The sequence below is a fragment of the Brachionichthys hirsutus genome, chromosome 10 (genome assembly GCF_040956055.1).
Source record: "Brachionichthys hirsutus isolate HB-005 chromosome 10, CSIRO-AGI_Bhir_v1, whole genome shotgun sequence".
Lineage (NCBI taxonomy): Eukaryota > Metazoa > Chordata > Actinopteri > Lophiiformes > Brachionichthyidae > Brachionichthys > Brachionichthys hirsutus.
This window is the reverse complement of record NC_090906.1, coordinates 14,974,632-14,995,404: the sequence shown is the minus strand read 5'-3', so window position 1 is coordinate 14,995,404 and position 20,773 is coordinate 14,974,632. Positions and strand designations below refer to the sequence as shown.

Below are 20,773 nucleotides of genomic sequence, written 5' to 3'. Positions count from 1 at the left end.
CGTCATTCTGTCCCCTGAAGGCGGGACTTTGCCCCAGCCAATCTAAGCCCATGTTTATCTGTGTTGTGTGACGTCACTGCTGTGATGCGTTCAATTGAAATCAGTCATTACAATAACAAACTAAACGTGGTGCGTCCCTGTTGTTCTGTCGGCATGTAAACACGTTGTGGAATCCCATCTAATATGGAAATTCCCTACAACTTCCCCTGATGGTGTGACCCAACCGGGTCACTCCATAAACCAATGTATGGTGCAACCTATATGAGGACCCCGCAACCGATCCATGAGTGTCCCCGTCCAGCGGATGGAAAAGCAGCGGGTTGTCACAGCCTGGAAGCCCCCCTTGGGAGCTTGACGTTACTTCCAGGACACGTGAACGTCCATCCCAGGGAACTCAGCTTGAACTCACAAACCGGCGCAAAGGCGTGTCGTGCAACAAAGTGGAAAAATCTAAACATTTCCAAGGCCTAGCCTTGTGAGTGAGCTAGCCTCACCTACGACGCCCACAAGGGACGCTAAAAACCCTATAAGACAGAGATCTAGAATCCCCACAAGAAAACTAAACACAATTATCATTACCTCTCCCTGCGCACAGTCACCATGTGTTAGCCTTAGCAACAGTGTGTCATGTAGCATGCAACCCCAACTATAGATGATGTTCTTCTTCGTCATCCTCAGAACCGGTGGGAACATTCCCTCAGGGTCCCTCCGGCTCCTCCTTCCTTGGAGCCCCGTGTCCAGCAGGGCCTCCCGCTCCATCATCAGGTCGGCGGGGGAATGGCAGCCTCCCCCACCGCTCGATCGATACACCTGATCATAGCTGCCGTATACATAGTACACAACAGCCTCCACCCGTCATAAACATTCCCACAACTGTATCATTAAACCAAAACCCCATCAAATCAAAAGCATTCAAACACATTAATATCCTATAATTTCATTGTTATTCGCTCTAAATCCTGAAAAGTCTCCGTCTAGAACAACCAGATTAAACATGCAGCGTTCCGTAACAGAACATTAACTTTACCAGCTAGTGATGAATCTCTAAATGTTAGTAGTTTAATATGTATTATGAGCGGTGCCTGCAACTAGTGATGAACTGACTTAACCCCTCGTAGGATTAGTAAACATTGATCATTTTATTGCACACAGCTGATCCTATCATCTTTATTGGATATCGTCTAAACAATGTTAGCCCCCTTCAGGTTAGTTGGTCAGTTGGTTAGATGCATTCAGGACGCCCCGTGGAATTCCCATGTCGTTGACGGGACTGGATTTCCTTTGCACAGGTCTGGATCTCTGGACCTGAATGGGTGAAAGAAAAGAGAGACAGAGACACGCCTCCCTGCCTGTCCTGTCCAGGTGTCTTTGTCATGTGGTCTTCACCATCCAGCATTCCTTTGTTTCCTCTGAAATCAAAAGTCTTCGAACACCTTTAAAACACCTTTTTTCTTACATGTTCTTCTAAACATTTCCTTTTCCTGTTTCCAACACATCACTTTCCTTTTTTCTTCTCCTCAGCTCCATCTTCTTACATCTCCTTCAACCTTCTTTGTGTCTTCCAAAACTTTCTCAATCCGTCTTAAATCTCCACCATCATTAAACTTCTTCTTGTGCTTCCATTACCAAAACATCACTCTTTCCTTCTTCTTTGCTAGTAATCATCTATTTACAGACAATCTACCTTCCTAGGTTTTTAGTTTATTCTCAGATGGGGGAGTTCTCCCCCCCCTTTTCTCAAATGGATGAAAGAGCTGCAGCACCTATACATCCTGCCATCTCACTGTCCGAGTCCATCTACTATTACTCACAACAAAATATACTACTACCACTCCTTACTTCTTGTCCTGTTCTAGTCTAGCTGCACACGCTTCTTCTCTTCCGCTCCACATTCTCCATCATTCCGCTCTGATGACGCTGCACACCTGAAGTCATTCACTTTCTATCCATCCATCTACTCCGTTTGACTTCTGTCTCCCTGAGACCTTCTCATTCACACACGCTACTCTATCGTACTCCTGCTCTCCTTCACTGCTGTCCTGCGCTCCTCTACTACTGAACTAATATATAACTCCTCCAGTTTATTATTATTCAACGCATCCCCCCTAACTATTCTACACCCTAAAAACTATACCGTCATTATTAGAACACAATCCCAGCCTAACATAACTATCTATCCCGTGTTCCACACGGGGCCTCCTCTCATTCTTATACTCCACCTGTCTTCTTCTCTTCCTCCGTCTCACTCAGGTGTTTTCTGGTCTCACCGAGTCCTCTTTCCGTTTCCGTTGGTGGGTCAGTTCCGATGTTGCGGGACTCGTGCCACCAATCACTGATCTTCTGGATGTTTCCTTTCATCTCCAGGCTGCACTGTGCTTCTGTACAGCTTGAGGGGATCCCAGGTTCTGTTCACAATGTTCTCTCAGAACCCTCTCTCTGGGTTCAGTCTCCTGGTGTGACGTCTGGGTCCTGCAGAAGATTTTCTTGTACATGGAGACAAGAGCTGTACTACAGAATTAGTGTGAGATACATTTAGATGAGAGGGAGGTGTGTCTGGGGATACTGATGATGTGAATATCCTCGTGAAGCCCGGGGCCCTCGTCCCCTGACGGGCTAATTATTGGACAGGAAACCCCCTCGAGCCTTCACATCGGGACTCACCGTCACCTCCTTAGGAAAGCCATGTCGTCCGTCATACGGACAGCGTCTAGCCCAATGACCAAGACACCCACAGATGAAACATCCATCTGTTCCAATGCTTCTCCCTCTTGGAGGTCTACCAGAACCTCTCCGTGGTACCGGGCCTCGCTGGAACATCACTGCATCCATCTCCGTCACATCAAACACTTTGGTCTGTGTAAGGTGCTTCACCGATTCACCTTGTTGTTTATTGCTTAGTAATTGTGCTTTGGCTAACTGTAGTTGAGTTTTAGTTAGCTCAGTGTACACATCGGCTTTTTCAATCATGTATTTATCAACGAAATGAGTCACATATTTAGCCCACTGCTCTGAGGTTCTCTGCTAAATCAATTATGTCAACTAAATGTGATTGTATTTTAGGTTTCAGTGACCGAATCAACGTCTGTCTAAACAGCGCCTCTGTTGTGTCAGTAAAATCTCCCATCTGTGGTTATCCATGCATCTCCACCGTCTCTAGGAGATGGCAATTTATTGTTATGTGTTCTGCATCCAGCAATGTAAATTGTGTATTGGTGTGCGTCACCTGTCCGTCGCCGTCCCTGGTTAGGCGCAGTGGCATCACATGTTTTGGGTTTTTCTTCAGGCATCCTCTGAGATCATGAATTTTATTCTCATATTTACCAAAACCTCACGTCATCTCCTGCTCTCGGCCTGACATCACAGGCCAGATTGTCCACCCGTCTCTTCCTACTTCTCTTCTGCTCGGATCAGCAGAAGTCCGTCTCGTCGTTTCCGTCGTCTAGTCTTACAGTCTCCAATTCACATCTGAATTGAGTCATGTCTTTGTCTTAAAGTAGTCCCAATATTCATGTCAAACAAACGTCACATGTACTTACAAGATATCTAGAAGTTTACTCATGTATTTACAAGATAATTACAACTTCAGCCCTAGTGTTTACAAGATAATTTACATTTCAGCTCAGGTGAGGATGCCACATGTTCAGATGAGTAGAATTTTGTTTCTCACCTTCTGGACGCTCAGTGGACCGCAGAGCTTCGCCGACTGGGCCGTGTGGTGGTGCCATTCTCTCCGGTGGGGCCTAAGAAGGGCCTTCCCCTTTCTTGACATCTCAGTCATTTAATAATGTGTTTTAAATGAGAGTGCGTAACTCTTGCTACTACAGGATCTCCCTCTCATGAGGGCTGCGTTCCTAAAACACAGCCCTCACTACATGAGGCTCATCTATATGCGTGTGTGTGTGTGTCTTTAACAAAGTGTGACTCACCCCCACCACACAGCACCGGAGTCAGAGGCGTCCACTCTGGTCCCCTGCTGATGCCAGACCTCTGGTTTGCTTGGTCTGGAAATACATTTTATTGACCCACAGTATAAACTGTCTTTGTAGTGTCTCCTTCCCCAGGTCTGGAATTCGCCCCCCACTTTGGGGCATTAAGGGTGGATTAGGTGTGTGATAACCAAATGGCAACCCCTCTGCTGACTAGAAAAACAGTCCCAGAGTTACATTTTCAACTATATAACTGAGGCCTCACTGGGCCATAAAAGCCTATTATTCTTATTCAGACTACACGTTTATTCTCCTGTGGTCGTCATGACTACTTGAGGTGTAGTGTTTGTGTGTCTGTGCATTTTACCTGTTCTTGTCCGTCGCTGGATCATCATCAATAGTCTTGGAACCTTCTCGGATGGTTTGTGTGTCATACTTACATAATTACAGAAACACAGCATCGTACCTGTTCACCGTTCTGTGCTTCTAACCCCCTGCTCCTGTCACCCTTAGCATGTGCGTGTTTGTTCTTAAGAAAACTCCCTGTGGCTACTATCTCCCTCGTTCCAGAGCTCAGAGTCATAAAAGTGGGGGGATGATCTGGTACATCCCCATTCCTGTGCTTAGCTGAGCAAATGGTGGGGGTCGAATGGCTTCAAACGCATCCCAAGACCGAGTGGACTTGAGAGGGCCCTTCTCACCCCCACTCAGCCATAAAAAGACAGGCATTCAGCCACTCGTCCTCCCTGAAACCACCATTTTGTGATTTTACCTCCACTATGCTGATCTGGGGTTTTCTTAAATTGTCTCCTCTCTAATCCTGTGTAGACCTGCCTCCAATGCTCCGGTCTGGAGGTCGCCGCTTCGGCTGTTGTCCTGCTCGCCATCTTGTCTCCGTGTCATGCGGCTCCTTCTGCACCTGGAAGATATTCTTAAACTCTTTAAGCATCATTTTTCCTTATTACATGCGTCCTTCTCTCATACTTACCCGTTCTCCATTGTCTTCCAGTTCTCCCTTCTTTCTTAAACGACTTTTTCCTTCACTTACCGAAACACATGACTTCTTCCGTCTTCTTCTTAGAAGTTATACATCATCAGTTATTTCTTCAACCAGTATCTTATTACTGCTTTGCAATTCTACATATGTTTCTATATTTAGGTGTTTATTCTCAGGTGGGGGTGTTGTCTCCCTCGAATGGATAAGACGGGGCTGCAGTTCCCCCCCCCATCCATCCGTCTTTTACTTATAGCAACCTTAGATCTCCATGCTCCCCCACGCTAGCTGTGTGTGTGTGTATTCCATTCACAGCAAGTTTGCATAACATCTCCCCCCATGGCCCTGCTGATGAGCCATCAGCAGCCATTTTGACTCAACATTTCACTTTAACAGACAATCAATTTTTCCTATCTAAATTAGCTATTAGACGTCTTTCGGACCCCGCTCTATTCTCACTTTATCCCAAGAGTACAGGTCTTGAAACCTCTAAGCGCTGCTTTTTTACTCCGGAACCCTAATTAGAATTATACGTCAAAACCGTCTGTAAACAATTTATGCTGCTTTTATTTGACGTATGATCGAATTAAAACAAAACATTAAAATGGTGTCGCTAACGCACTCACAACCGGGCCAAGTAGGCCCGATCGCCTATCTAATATTTAATCTTTTCGTCCTGGGGTCTTGAAACCCGCCGCGCTGCTTTCCAGGGCATTAATTACCACACAGACTATATTTTAATACGTGAGAGGACAAATTGTGGTATAATCATTCATAACCAATGCAGTTTTCGGATTGCGTCTCTGCAGAGACCAAACCACGTTTTCAAACGCCCTAACCCTTTATTAACTCTTTATATTGATAGCGGGGTCCTCTTGTTTTATAGTGCACACTTATCTCGTTTTATCACATTTATTCTTTTCACATTTATTCTTATCCTCTCCAACTGCGCTGATCTGCTTCGTCCGTGTGCTTTTCACAGAATGCAAACTTTAACGTTACTTTATTAAACGGGCGTTACTTCAAATACGACTTTAACTCGTACGCTCTTGCAAGACCAAGCTACTATCTGGCAGAATTAATCAAATAGGTTCTGCTCACCTTTGTTTGCGCAGATCAGATACACCCATGTGACCAGATTAAACCTTCCTTGCCAGATCTGGCTGGGCTGGGAATTGTGTAGGCTTAAGAGTTTGCTCTTTTCGTATATTTTTCTGTGTACATACCACTGTAAGAAAAGGAACCTGATAAGCCCTTTGACTTTTTCATGAGCTTGACACTGTTGTGGCCAACTGACCTGCTGCTTGCCAAGTCTTTCTCTTGGAATACAGAATGTACCATCAATCAGTCAGTCATCCCAAACGTGTCCTTTCTACATCCTGCGACCACTAACTAATTCATTCATATGTCACATTTTAATCGTTTCTCTGCTTGGTCTAACAGGGAGTCTCAGGAGTTTGTTGAAAAGTTTGAAGGAGCTCTTGGCAAAGGAAAAGGCCGGAGGCTATATGCATTCAAAGTCCTGATGTCAAAGGTAATTTGATGGTTGTGTAACTGGTGGATCCCAAGATGCAGAGACCAAAATCACTAAATACAGTCTTTAATAAGCAAAATGGAAATCCATGGTGAGAATGCTGCCTCCCCGAGCCGGTCCCCAATAAGTGGTGGAAGATGGTTGAATTAAATTTTGCCCTCCTTGTTCATAGGAGATTGGGTGGATCTTCCTAACCTACCGGTACACAAAACTTTTCTGAAAGATATTTTAAATCAGAAAAACAAACAAAGAAAGATGACACACATCTTGGACATGATAATCAAAAACTCCAGGAAGACTGATATCCAATACTATTTTTAAATAATGTTGTTAAAACCCTATTTAATCTGTAATCTTAACTGGTATTTTAACAACATAAATTGGTATTTCAAAATGATTTCAATCACTTCGAGGTCCTTGTACTTTTAGGGACTCAATAGCTCTTTGGAATAATTTCATGATTTTTCTAAATTGTTTATTGTGTCTTTAAACAAGTCACCATCTTTATAATTTTTTGGAGAACACTGTTAGTAGATATTTCACCCTCAAGTAAATAAGTAAGTACGGTAAGATATAATAACTAATCTATAATTTTTTTAATTTCAGAAATGTATCAAATTTAAGCGTGATTTTGAGAACTTCAAAACTGCCTGCATACCCTGGGAGAGGAAGATAAAGGAAGTAGAAAGTTGGTAATGACATTACCTGAAAAAGTATTACTGAGCCTATTCTCACTATTTCTGATACTTTATATTTCTAATTATAGGTCATTTTGGATCATCTGTGGCATCTTACTTTATTTTTCTGAGATGGATGTACGGCCTGAATCTGGTACTGTTTGGGTTTATGTTTGGCCTGGTGATGTTACCTGAGGTACGGCCAGCCTTGGAATACATGATAATACTTGATGCCAGACACTGTTGGTGTTGAGCTTTTCCGTCTGTCTTTAGATTCTTATGGGTCTTCCCTATGGCTCCATTCCAAGGAAAACTGTGCCGAGAGAGGAGCAACCCACAGCCATGGACTACGCTGTGCTCTTTGACTTTGGGGTGAGGATCTGTCTTTAACAATTTATAATTAAATAAGAATTAAACAATAACAATAAAACCAGCTAAATGGTATCTGAACAGGATGGATGATTTCTACAACTATTTATACAGAACAGACATACCGGTATTACCCCACAGATGAGCTTTCAACACCGATATTTAAGATAAATGAATCTGTTTCGGTGGAAAATTGGGATTATTTTCTACTCTCCGGTTCCTTCCACCATCAGATAGGGACCATCTGTCTCTGTAACCATAACATCTTTCCCAAGGACAGGTCGCAGTGCTCTTAAGTGTCATTGTGATGTGTATTTGCAAGTTTGAATATTTATTTGTAATTTACAGGGCTACTGCAAGTACTCCTTTTTATTTTATGGGTACTACAACAATGAACGCACAATTGGGGTCCTGCAGTTCAGACTCCCCCTGTCATACCTTTTGGTGGGCATTGGGATCTTTGGATATAGCCTGATGGTTGTCATAAGAATGTAAGACAAGATGCACTAGTGTAAGCAGGGAAACTAATTGCTGTGCATGCAGAAAGAGTTGATTTTCCTGGAGTTTTTTCTGCTCATTCTCTTCTCAGGATGGCCCGTAATGCAAATGAAGGGGGAGATGGGGCAGAGGAGGGAGAGTTCACCTTCAGCTGGAAGATGTTCACCAGCTGGGACTATCTGATAGGAAACCCTGAGACAGCAGACAATAAGTATGCCTCCATTACCACCAGCTTCAAGGTGAGTAGGTGTCTTATGTTGCATTCATGTTGGGGGGAATGAGCTCTGTGTCACGGCCAGCAATGGTTTCCCTCTAATTTCCCATAAAAACATTCTAAAGTTCACGATCAGAAAACTTTTGGTGCATCAATTAATTGCAATTTTGCACCACTGAAGGAATCCATCGTGGATGAACAGGAGAACCAGAAAGATGAGAACATCCATCTCCGGCGCTTCCTGAGGGTTCTGGCAAACTTTCTGATCACAGCATGCCTTGGAGGCAGTGGATACCTTATCTACTTTGTGGTGAAACGTTCTCAGGAGTTTGCAAAGACAAACAATGAAAATCTGTCATGGTTTGAACAAAATGAGGCAAGTTAGACAATTCAATTTTCGCTACCTTTTACTCTTTAGCAAAGCTATGTTAAGATTATTATTCCAGAAGAAAATGAGGAGCTGTGAATTTTCATGAGATCACTAAGATCACTAATGCAGCCTTATGGGTAGTACGGGTAGTGTGGGAGGACATGAGAGTGGCTGGTGTTGGGGAGGACGATGCAAAGTAGTCGTAGTAGTAGCAAAGATTAGATCGCTAACCCTCTTCTTTTGTCTCATTGTTAAGGTTGAGTTTGTGATGTCACTGCTGGGGCTGGTTTGTCCTCCTCTGTTTGAGACCATTGCAGAATTGGAAGATTATCACCCCCGTATTGCCCTCAAGTGGCAGCTGGGACGAATATTTGCTCTTTTCCTGGGGAATCTTTACACCTTCCTCTTTGCCCTGTTTGATGAGGTCAATGCCAAGGTATGAGAGATATGTTTCTTCTTGTTGCTAAACAGATGGGCTACCTTGCCTTTAGGCTATTTCTATTATGTTTCTATGGTAACAACTGCCGCTAAGACATTTGCTGTGTTTTGTCCGGCACCTGATATATTATATGATGTGTTTTAATTGATTCTTAATTATTTTAAATCAAAATGGTTGCATTGCATCTGTTCATTTTTTTAATATCATCATAATCAAGACCTGCAGAAGAAGAAACTTTCAGGTAGACAGGACAGCTTAGATGGAGGAGAGGATGGACAAATATCAGTTGACAAGGACTATGAATGTAATCATGTTAAGAATAAATGGATAATAAGGTGGCACTGTGGCGCAGTGAGTAGCACTGTTGCCCCACACGTCCTGGGTTCAAATCCACTTGGGGTTGTTCTGTGCAGTTTGTATGTTCTCCAGGTTCACTGGCTTCCTCCAACCACCAAAATCATGCAATTTAGGTGAATTGGTCACTTCAAATTTTCTTGAATGTTTGTCTATCTGTGGCTCTGCGATGAGCTGCGACTCATCCGGGGTGTTGGAACTGGTGTGAGATCATGCTTTGATCTGCTTTCTGTTCTTCAGCTGGAGAGTGAGAAGTTGATCAAGAATGCCACTGAGTGGACTTTCAATGAGTACTATACCAACTACAGCTCTTTCTTCAACACGACAGATGTTCCTCCTCCAGCTGTGCACCCCGCCGACGTCATTCGAGGACCCTGCTGGGAGACAGCAGTGGGAAGGGTCAGTCTAGATGCTGTATAATATTCAGAAATGTTTGTGGCCACGGGAGAAATATATTTTTTGGACAGAATTGTTCATATTCCCCAAACCTCCATTGTGAGCCGCTGTTTGACAATTCTGTGTCCCATAGCCCCCACCTCTCCTATAACGAAACGTTTTCAAGCGGTTGTCCTTGATCACATGAATAGATTTTCAAGGCCTCTCACAATTTGCAGCAACAGTATGAGAGCAGATTATGTTTATTTGATGATAGATTATGTTGTCTACAGCCTACACAGCAGCTACACAGTTTTATTCACACTTCATACTTCTGACTGTAGGTACAGTCAGGCATCCTATCACAGAACAGCATTTTCCAGAGGACATGCTCTGGTTTGTCGACTTCCTGAGTTAACTGTCGGTTGAAAAATTGGACCGTTTGTCAAAACACAACAATGTTGGGAAGATACAAGAGTTAGAAGGAATAAGCCGGTGGTCTTCCCACAGATGGGCCCCAGATTGAGGAGTAGCTGAATCAGTTTGCTCTGGGAAGTTTGTTCCCTGATTGACTTTTTTGATCACCTTAGTTGCCATACTATCGCCAGACAGGTATTTGTCAAGAACACAGCCCAAATAGGTAATCTCTTCTTTGCTGGAGATTACTGTATTGTACCACTGAGAGTGGTAAGCCTTCACTTCGGGCCCCAGGGCAGACACGGCGTCCCGCCTCCAGCCAGCCCCCCACCAATGCAAGAGTCACATCAGCCTCCTGCTGCTGCTTCAGCTGCTCAGTGGTCAGCGGGAGCCATCCTTCTCCATCGTTGGAGGGGCTGGCGCTGGCCACGCTGAGTGTCATCTGGCTCCGTTCCTCCTGCCGCCGGCAGTAGCGACACTATACCGCTGCACATGGACGCTGGGAGAGCGCATCAACGTTGCCGTGAAGTCGCCCCCCCCCCCCCCGGTGCTGGATGTCGAAGTCATATCCCTGGAGGACCTCCAGCCAGCGGGCCACCTGGTCTTCAGGGTTTAGAAGTGACGCAGTAGTTCTTCTCTGCTCTGCTCAGCGCTCGACTGAAGTAGGCCACCACACGCTCTCCTTCCCCCTGCTGGGAGAGGACAGCCCCGACGCCGACGTTGCTAGCGTCTGTGTCCACAATAAAGGGCAGCTGAGCATTGGGGTACGCCAACACTGGGGTTTCAGTGAGAGTTCTCTTGAGTTGGGCAAAGGCGGCTGCGCATTTGTCGTCCCAGTTGAACGGCTGGCCCTTGTTGGTGAGGCGGTGCAGTGGGTCGGCAATGGTGGCAAAGCCCTGGACGAACCGCCAGTAATACGAAGCCAGTCCCAGGAAGCTCCGCAGCTCATTGACATTGGCTGGGGTTGGCCATTCTTGAACTGCAGCCACCTTCGCTGGGTTAGTAGCCACACCACGCTAACCACATGGCCCAAGAACTCCGTCTCCCTGGACAGCAGATGACATTTAGCAGGGTTCAGTCGCAACCCGGCCTGGCGAATGGCAGCAAAAACCTCACCCAGGTTGGCCAGGGCTCCGTCGAAGTCAGTGGCATGCACCAGCCGGTCATCAAGGTACACCACACAACGACTCCGCGGCACATATCTGGTGCGTTGCAGAGTCCAAACGGCATGACACGGAACTGCCATAGCCCCTGGCCGATGGTAAAGGCAGTCTTTGGTCTTGCTTCGGGGGCCAGCTCCACCTGCCAATAGCCACTGCGGAGATCAAGGGAACTGAACCAGCTGGACCCAGCGATGTAGTCGAGGGCGTCATCGATGCGCGGGAGTGGGTAGGAGTCTTTCTTGGTGACTGCATTGAGGCGCCGGTAGTCTACGCTCATTCTTCTTCCTCACCAAGAAAACCGGGGCAGCCCATGGACTATTTGATGGCTCGATCACACCAGCAGTAAGCATCTCACGGACCATTTCCTCCGCCGTCTGCCATCTCAAAAGGGCCAGCCGATGAGGTCGTAGGCGAATGGGTTGAACATCACCCGTCTCAATGGTGTGCTGGAGCAGGCCAGTCTGCTTACAGTCCTTATCTTTGGCAGCAAAAATGTCTTTGTAGCCATCGAGGAGGTGTTTCAGCTGCTGGTGCTGCTGGGGATTTAGGCCATCGCTGCTGCATAGCCATAGCTGGTATATGGCCTCGGTTGTCTCTGTAGATGGGGCGACAGTTGACTCTGTGGTCAGTTCTGGGGCAAGTTGGGGTTGTGCCAGGCTGCTGGCTGCAGCTGATTGGTGGCGCCTCCTCGGTCAGGTCCCACTCTCTCGGCCAGCCTGGAGCTCCATGGTCTCTCCGCCAAGGGTGACAGCCTTCCCTACCACGTCGTCCTGGGCTCCCCAGCGGTTCAGCAGGTTCAGGCCGATGATACACTGGTCAAGCCAGAACTCATGGATCACCTCCTGGTCTCTGACCCTCACTGTCAGCCACCTGCTTCCCCCCCATGACAACTGTTTCCCCTGTCACTGTCATCAGCTTGGTGTCGGTTGGCGTCCATGCAGTGGGAGGTAAGACGAGAGTGTCGGTGCCTACCAGGGAGATGGTGGACCCCGTGTCCATCAAGGCTTGGCAGGGCTGTCCATCAAGCCAGCAGTTCAGATACAGTCCTTTGGTATGGCCACAGCTGCCCACCAGCGTGCATCTACCTTGGAGGGGGTATGGAGGTCGGAGTGGCAGTCCCCTCATTGAGCCACTCCGCTGTCGTTTCCCGCCTGTCTGGCCTTTGGAGCAGAAGCAGGACAATCCCGTGCGATGTGACCAACCTCATCACACCGGTAGCAGCGGTAGTCTGCGGCAACGGTGCCCAGGTTCTCCCCTTCCTGGCGGTGTCGGTTGGCCAGCTGCTCTCTGCCCTGGTCAGCGAAAAGCCGCTGTCCAAACCGCCTCTGTAGTGCAGTTGTCAAGGTGTGGAGGTCCTGCTGCTCCGCTGGGGCGAGATCAAGGAGCACTTGCACCGCCTTCCCCTCCAACGCTAGGGCCAGGTGAACAGCGGCTTCTTCATCACTCCAGCCACTGTACGATGCTGCTAGTTGGACTTGGGCAATGAAGGGCATTAGCGGCGTCATCCCACTGTATTTGGGCAGCTTGACTGACGTCTTAGCAGTGGTGGGCGGTCAGGGCCTGCAAGGCCTTCTCTGCTTGCCTAACATAACCAGAAATCAAGAATATATGATCATATTTATGATAAAATCAATTTAATTTTATGTATATATATATATATATTCTTCACATTCATGTCATATTATATTCCAATGATGTATTTTTAGGTGAGAGTTTTTATCCAATCAGAATTCAGCTAGCTTGTGTTGCCAGGCGGATTTCATAGTACCAGTGGCAAATACTATCCGTCCGAGACCTTCTGAATCTGCGCTGCTTGCCGTCTGTGTTGTGTCAGTGAACGGGCTCGTAGAGTTGAGTTGATAGACAGTTGCGATAGCCAATCAGATCACGAGTTGGTGAAAGTAAGGCCTTCCTGCCTGTGATTGGATACTCCGTGTGAGAGGGCAGCGCTATGCATATTGCGTCATCAACTGCACACCTGCACGCCTGTACGGCGCGACCGTCCGAAAATAAAACCACAACTATTCTTGCATTTTTAACCCACAATGGCCGAAGGAGGGGAAAGTGTGGATTTGGTTGTGGATATTCTTGAAAGGCCATTTTCAAGACGGACTTTTACAGAGAAGCTAGCTCTCGTGAGCCGACGTCGTCCAAGCTAGCTAGCTAGCTAACCTGTCCCAGGTGGGGAAAGCATTTGTACGCCACTTCCAGGCTTCAAACTTTTGGCTTACAGCTTCCGAGAGTCGCAGCAAATTGTTCTGCTGGGAATGCCTTTTGTTTGCAAGGGATCGATTTAATGTTTGGAGCAACACTGGATTTAGGAACTTTAAGAAAGGAGAATGGATTTTGTTTTCAAATAACTGTTTTGGGGGACAGCTGTTTTGGTGAGTACCAACATTTTATTTATTTAACATGATGACGAAATAAAATCACAGATATACTGTAAATGCAATGTGTGTAAATAATGTGGCGCGCCGGTGCAGCTGTGTGATTGTAGTGGAAGTACACAACGAGACAAATGTGGCCGTTTTGTTGCGGTCTTTCTTATATTAAACTGCAAGTTTGCAATTTAAAGCTTGCCTATATTCATGGTGGACTTTAAAACGTTTTGGACAAATAATGTTAAATTCCCTTTTATTTATAACTTTGATAGTACCACGTATAGTGATAAGTTTTAATTGCTGATGCAGTTTATTGATTTTTAAATGCTCTGGAAAAAATATCCCGTGTTGTACACGATTGAGGTGATGCAACACCCGGTAGTGCGTGAGTGTGTGTTTGTACATTATTTCTAAAGCCGTGGTGTCATAAATGACGGTATTCCGAGGGGTATTTATTCAAGTCGGACTAAGTTGGACTTCACTGAAGGCGTAGGTGTAAAATGCACCGCCCGCCACTGCGTCTTAGAGTCTCTTGTAGTAACTCACCCAGCCAAGAGGGGGCGATGGTGCTCCAGCGCCCCAGTTGCAGCGGGCTGCTCAGCCAGCAGGGGGCGCTGACGCCCCAGTGCACTGGAGCCGTCAGGAAGTCGGTCCCTCTTCAGCGTGGCTCTGACTGCCCGCCCAGGTTCGTTGATCTCCATCCCCATCCTTCTGGAAGCCAGAAAACCCACTTCTGACACCAATGTAGCGAGCTCAAGGAGGAGAACCACGCTGGAATTGAGCTTGTGTCAACAAGTGCCTTCATTGTGACACAGGATGACCTGACTGCACATGGATGCTGCACTGATGACATTCAACGCAACCCCCCTCTCACTCATGGTGCCAAAAGCACAACCCAGTCACTCCCATGATGCATTGCGCCTCACACACACACAGTGACCGGCCCTCGTGATCACTACAGTATTATCTATCGACTGTGACCTTGAAATCATTAACATTTATCTCACGTAGAGAGTGTTTAGACCCAAAAAGAATCGATTCGGTTTTACCAAGATGTAGTGACAGTTTGTTATCCGTAAGCCAAGTACGGATTCTGGTGACCTCAGAGCTGAGAGCCTCCTCAACCTGCACTTTGTCCTCTCCCGAAATCAGGAGTGCTGAGTCATCAGCAAACAGGAACAATTTGCAGTTACAGGCAGCATTCATGTCGTTAATGTATAGGAGGAACAGTAACGGCCCTAGAATGCTGCCTTGAGGAACCCCACAGCTCACCGGGAGGGACGAGGACAAGGTAGTTGTAGGGAATTTCCATAGTAGATGGGATTCCACAACGTGTTTACATGCCGACAGAACAACAGGGACGCACCACGTTTAGTTTGTTATTGTAATGACTGATTTCAATTGAACGCATCACAACAGTGACATCACACAACACAGATAAACATGGGCTTAGATTGGCTGGGGCAAAGTCCCGCCTTTAGGGGACAGAATGACGTGAGGACGAAGAAGGAAGCGTCTTGATTCCAATGAAGCGCGGGCACGAGAGCTGTGCTGGAATCTCAGCGCTGATATCTGAACTAATTGTACTGATCTGTTAATTATATAAATGTCTTAATCTTAACCCACATTCTCCTCATTGAATACGCACCCACTACGGAGAACAAGAACCGGAAGAGGGTTTGGTAAAACCCTACATTCCGTTTATGTCCACCATTTGTTCTCGTCCCTCAAGGTACGATTTCATCCAGTTTGTTGATGTGCTATCAAAACCAATCGCCCTTAGTTTATTCAATAGGATTGAATGGTTAATGGTGTCAAAGGCCTTCTGGAGGTCCAGCATGACCATGCCGCAGTATTTGCCCGCGTCTACTTCACGCTTGACGTAGTCGGTCAGATATATGAGGCATGTGTCAGTGGAGTGGGATGTTCTGAAGCCCGATTGGAATTCAAAGAGCAGGTTATGCTCGACGCGGTAGCGGTTGATTTTCTCATGGGGCGACATATGACCGTGTCGGCATACGACAAAACCCTCGGAACCAATTGTCGTCGTCCCCTTGTAATTTAATTGTTTGGGTTTTAATGTGTTCTTTATCAATTATTCTTATTTTTTTCAGGAGTTTGTGAAGCTGATTGTGTCGGACATTCAGGTGACCTATTTGACCATCCTGATTGGTGACTTTACTCGCGCTGTCATTGTCCGCTTCCTGAACTACTGCTGGTGCTGGGACCTGGAGGCCGGCTTTGTGAGTATTCAGACTGTGTCCCTTTGGGTTACAATATGTGTGCTTTTTGTTTTCATTTGTTTCATTGCTTAAAATAAAAATTGCAATAAATACATATTTAGTTTTTGTCCTATAAGACACTGTTAAGTGAAGAGTGATATTTAGATTGTTGTAGCTGTGGTTGACTGAATTTCAAGCTATTTGATAATTTATATTGTTATCATGGCGTAGCTATAATTAAACGTGAGGGCAGCACAGCGCTGACTGGATACGGGTCAACTTGATACCGTGCAATGACATCTGGCAGGACAGCTGATCCCTAAGGTTCAGCCAAACAGGACACTGCAAAGAGAAGTTAATTACACAAAGACAGGATACTCAGCCTGGTTTTACTACTGCAGCTGTTGTTGGTTTGATTCCAGCCTTCCTATGGAGAGTTTGACATCAGTGGGAATGTGCTGGGACTGATCTTCAATCAAGGAATGATATGGTGAATTGCTTAGCGTCTGTATTTTATGTGCTGTTTCAGCATAACATTCTGTAATGTTATATATGATTATTTTCTCTCTGTCTCCAAATTTTCTATATGTATGCTCTTTATTTTATTTACATTTTGCATGTAACATTTGTTTAGCCTGGTAGGTCAATTGAGAACCAGTTTTCATTTACACCCCAATATGCACAAAATGCATCTATCAGCAATGAGAGATGAGTCTTCGGCAACAACTTTAACCTCTCAAGAGTCTGGGCAGCTCTAATATTCAAAGGTAAATTTAGGGCAGCACCTGCGAAGGCTCAGTCCTCTTTAGTGTCAAGATTAGATATTGGGACATCTAAAAGCAACTCATTTGATGACCTCAGTGCCCCCTGCTGGTGCATAAACATCCACTAACCCTAACTCATAACCCCTAATCCCCTCCCTAACCCCGAATCCCCTCCATGACCCCTAATCCCATCCCTAGCCTAAATCCCCTCCCTAACCCCTAATCCCCTCCCTAACCCCTGACCCCTCCCTGACCCATAATACCATCCCTAGCCTCTAATCCCCTCCCTAACCCCTAATCCCATCGCTCGCCCCTAATCCACTCCCTGACCCCTAATCCACTCCCTGACACCTAACCCCTAATCCCATCCCTAGCCCCTAACCCCTAATCCCCTCCCTGACGCCTAAGGCCATCCCTAGCCCTAACACAATGACACATGTTCAAAGTAAGTGGCAAAAACCATGTGCAGTGTTCTTGGACAGCAATGAGTTTTTAAAAGCAGGAAGAGAGATTAATGAACCGAGTTTTAAATCCTGCTTCAGATTATTTCATTCATTTGCAGGAGAAAATTGAAAATAGTGGTTTGTGGGGGTGGGGTCTTCAATTATCCTCAGGGAGTTATTGAGGCAGCGGCGGGTGTCGAGGTCCCCCATCCTGGGCAGCTCACACCCTGTGATCTTCTCTGCAGCGCCTGAGATGTTTATATATGAGACAGATACCTAGATACTTGTAGCAGGTCTCAGAACCATCAAAGAAAAGCTTGCATTGTCTTTCATTTATATAGGAGCTAGACTCTTAGGAAATACACCGATGACGTTGGATCCTGTTGTTTTCCTCAGGATGGGCGCATTCTACGCCCCAGGTTTGGTGGGTCTGAACGTTTTGCGTCTCCTGAGCTCCATGTACTACCAGTGCTGGGCCGTGATGTGCTGCAATGTTCCTCATGAGCGCGTTTTCAAGGCCTCGCGGTCCAACAACTTCTACATGGGCCTGTTGCTGCTGGTGCTGTTCCTGAGCCTGCTGCCTGTGGTCTACACCATCATGACCTTGTCACCGTCCTTTGACTGTGGCCCCTTCAGGTCAGTACAATCAGATCACACAATACTTTTATAGTAGCAGAAAATGATTCTATTTATTTTGAAGGTTAACAAAATTCACATCAACTTATTAATGAACTCAATTTATATGTCTGGAGTCATTTGATATCTATATTGTTTATTCGCATGCTAGTTTTTAGTATTTTGAGATGATAAGTCACTGTCTAGGCTGGCAGCACGGTGGCATATTGTTTAGCGCTGTCTCCTCACAGCAGGAAGGTTCTGGGTTTGATTCCTCTCTGTGTGTAGTTTGTATGTTCTCTCCGTGTCTGTGTGGGTTCTCTCCGGTTCCCTCCAAAAACAAGCATCTTAGGTGAATTGATCACTCCAAATTGTCTGTCTAAGTGTGGCCCTGTGATGAGCTGGTGACGCTTCCTAGGCGTGCCCACCTCTCTCTGGCAGTCAGATGGGAGGATCCAGCAACACCTGTGACCCACAAGGTGGATGCAGCAGCCAAGAAAGTGAATGAATGAATGAAGCCGCTGTCATCCAGCAAGCTAAGAACACATTCTACATTGTGATGGCCATCAGCCATTCTCGGTGCTCCTTCCTTCAGTTCTCCATGCCGGGCTTCCTCCCATCTCATCGAGAAGACTCATTCCACCTGTGGCCTTGACTATAAAGACATGGCCTTTCAAATATGGCCATCTATGTCCTGAATCGCTGGTTCCTTCAGATTCCCCGGCGTAGTTTTGGTTGCTCTGGTTGATGATTAGCTAACCGTGCTATCCTTCTTGGTTGTGCCCTTAAATGAGCTGGGCATAACGAAATCCTTATTTATTTGAAAGCGACTTTGCATCTACTTTCCCATGGCAGATCAGTCAAGCACATCTATGCTTAGACATAATAAAATGTATGAGATTAGCAAGACTAGACGAACATGTATTTGATCCCCAGTGGCCAGGAGAAGATGTATGTCATCGTCATGCAGACTATAAAACAGGATCTGCCAGCCTTCATCGGTAAAGTTTTTGCCTATGCTACTAACCCTGGCCTCATTCTGCCTGCTGTTCTCCTCATGGTGTAAGTATCATTTCAAAATGTGAAACGAGACAGAAGATCGATGGATCACGTATCACTGTAGATTTTGTCTGAGACGTACCATACAACAGGTTGGCCATCTACTACCTGAATGCAGTGTCAAAGGCATACCAACAAGCAAATATGGACCTTAAAAAGAAGATGCAAATGGTCAGTGCAGGCGAGCGTCTTCTTGTTGTGTCAGTTCTGCTTTGGTCAATCAAATGAATGAATGCCCATCTTATTGGGGGACACCGTAGGCTCGAGACGAGGAGAAGAATCGGAGGAACAACAAGGACAGCACAAATCAAGTAATGAAAGACTTGGAAGACCTGCTGCCAAACAAGTCTCTAATACCACCTCCCTCCGAGGAGGACGAGCAACCTCCACCTGGTACGATCAATCCCTGGTCTAACCTTTTATTGTACTCCGTTTGGTCATTTACACCCGACTGTCCTCACCACCCTTTTTGCTCTCCATTTGGGTTCTCAGATGTTGTAATTGAGAAGGGGAGCAAGACTACCAAAACCAAGCCAGGTGCCGCAGAACAGGGGGTTAATCTACAAAATGACGTGTCGCTGACTGCACCAAACCCCCGAGCTCCAGTGACCCATGCCCCAGGGCCAAGAAGAGGTCCTCCTCGCAATGCAAGGGGACCTCAGCCTGGACCTGGAAGAGGAAGAGGGCAGGGTGGGCCTCCAAGGCAATAAGAGTCCAGATCTACATTCTCCTCAAACATCCAGTCTGTTAACATGCCGTTCACATTTATTCATAAACTGTAAGGGCAATAAAAATGTATTGCCTGACTAATAAATATCATTTTTTCACATCGAACTTATGAACATGGGTTGACAATCTTGTCCAGGAAGAGGATGTTTTAAATAAATGGCCGAGGAGGATGGAATGAGGAGTGATTCCAATGCCTGTGGCAGCAGCAGCAGTGGCCCCAGCCTCGTCCACATCCAGGGTAGCCTTGTGCACCACCTGTGGAGCAATGCAGCGTGAGCAGCAACATAAGGAAGGAGGGATGTGTTAAACCACTTATTCTGTCCTTACGTCTGACACGGACAGATTGTGTCCCTCTGCAATACCCGAGAAATCTGCAGCACTGCCAAACATATCGGTCATTCCCATTTGCATCAACGCATCAGCCAGAGAGTACGAGGTCTTCATGGAAAACTTTGGAATAGATACTTGATATATCCTGAAAGGAAACAGACCTCTGTTTGTGAAGGATGTGATGGACAACACTGAGGAGTTTGTGCTGCTAAGAATTTATTATCTTCCATCGCCGCCGTCCATCGTGGCTTTCCTCACCACTGTCTCTAAGCCGTCCATCGTGGCTTTCCTCACCACTGTCTCTAAGCCATCCATCGTGGCTGTCAAAACGGCCTAGCATGCATTCTCTATTCAAATAAAACACCTAAAGCTCAGTAAATCATTTACATTTTATTTAAAGCATTATAATGACTGACTAACGTGCAGCTGATTAAATATTAAATTCAACAGGTAAGAAATAAGTAACTGAAGTAGTAGTAGTACCGGTAGTTAAGCATAGTAGCTAGTCCTTGTTTATATTCAGGTTCAACATGCCCCCCTTGGTGCCTGGTGCAGGGATGTGGGCGTGCCATCAAGGTGTGGCTTTCCTTCCAGAAACACCTTTCAGTAGAGAAACAGGGATGATGTCAGGTACCTCAGAGAAAGCGCGTGTTTCTACTTTATCTCATTTTTATACAAAACTTATGGCGTGTTCATGTTTGTATGTACACTGGGTCTACTGGTCTGACCTGTCGTACTGTCCTCAAGCTGGTCAAGCTGTGTCTGTTGACTTATGGGACACCGCCTGTCATCCTTCAATTCTGGCACAGTACCTGGTAAATCCTCCATCACCTGTGCTGCCACTGGGACCCTTCTAGTCTGAACCACGGGGTCCTCATGGCAGGTGGACATGTCAGTCAT

At 46.1% G+C, this 20,773-nt stretch overlaps 1 protein-coding gene across 1 annotated transcript; it reads left to right on the top strand.

The window, feature by feature from the left end:
• Positions 1-652: 652 nt before the first annotated feature.
• Positions 653-19,524, top strand: LOC137900709 (transmembrane channel-like protein 2-B). Its single transcript, XM_068744839.1, has 17 exons — positions 653-765; positions 6,364-6,454; positions 7,061-7,142; positions 7,221-7,327; positions 7,405-7,503; positions 7,849-7,991; positions 8,090-8,237; positions 8,394-8,588; positions 8,839-9,018; positions 9,616-9,774; positions 15,826-15,954; positions 16,356-16,423; positions 17,537-17,776; positions 18,692-18,817; positions 18,907-18,985; positions 19,075-19,207; positions 19,307-19,524. The coding sequence occupies exons 1-17, from the start codon at positions 653-655 to the stop codon at positions 19,522-19,524; spliced, it is 2,310 nt and encodes a 769-aa protein (XP_068600940.1).
• Positions 19,525-20,773: the final 1,249 nt, after the last annotated feature.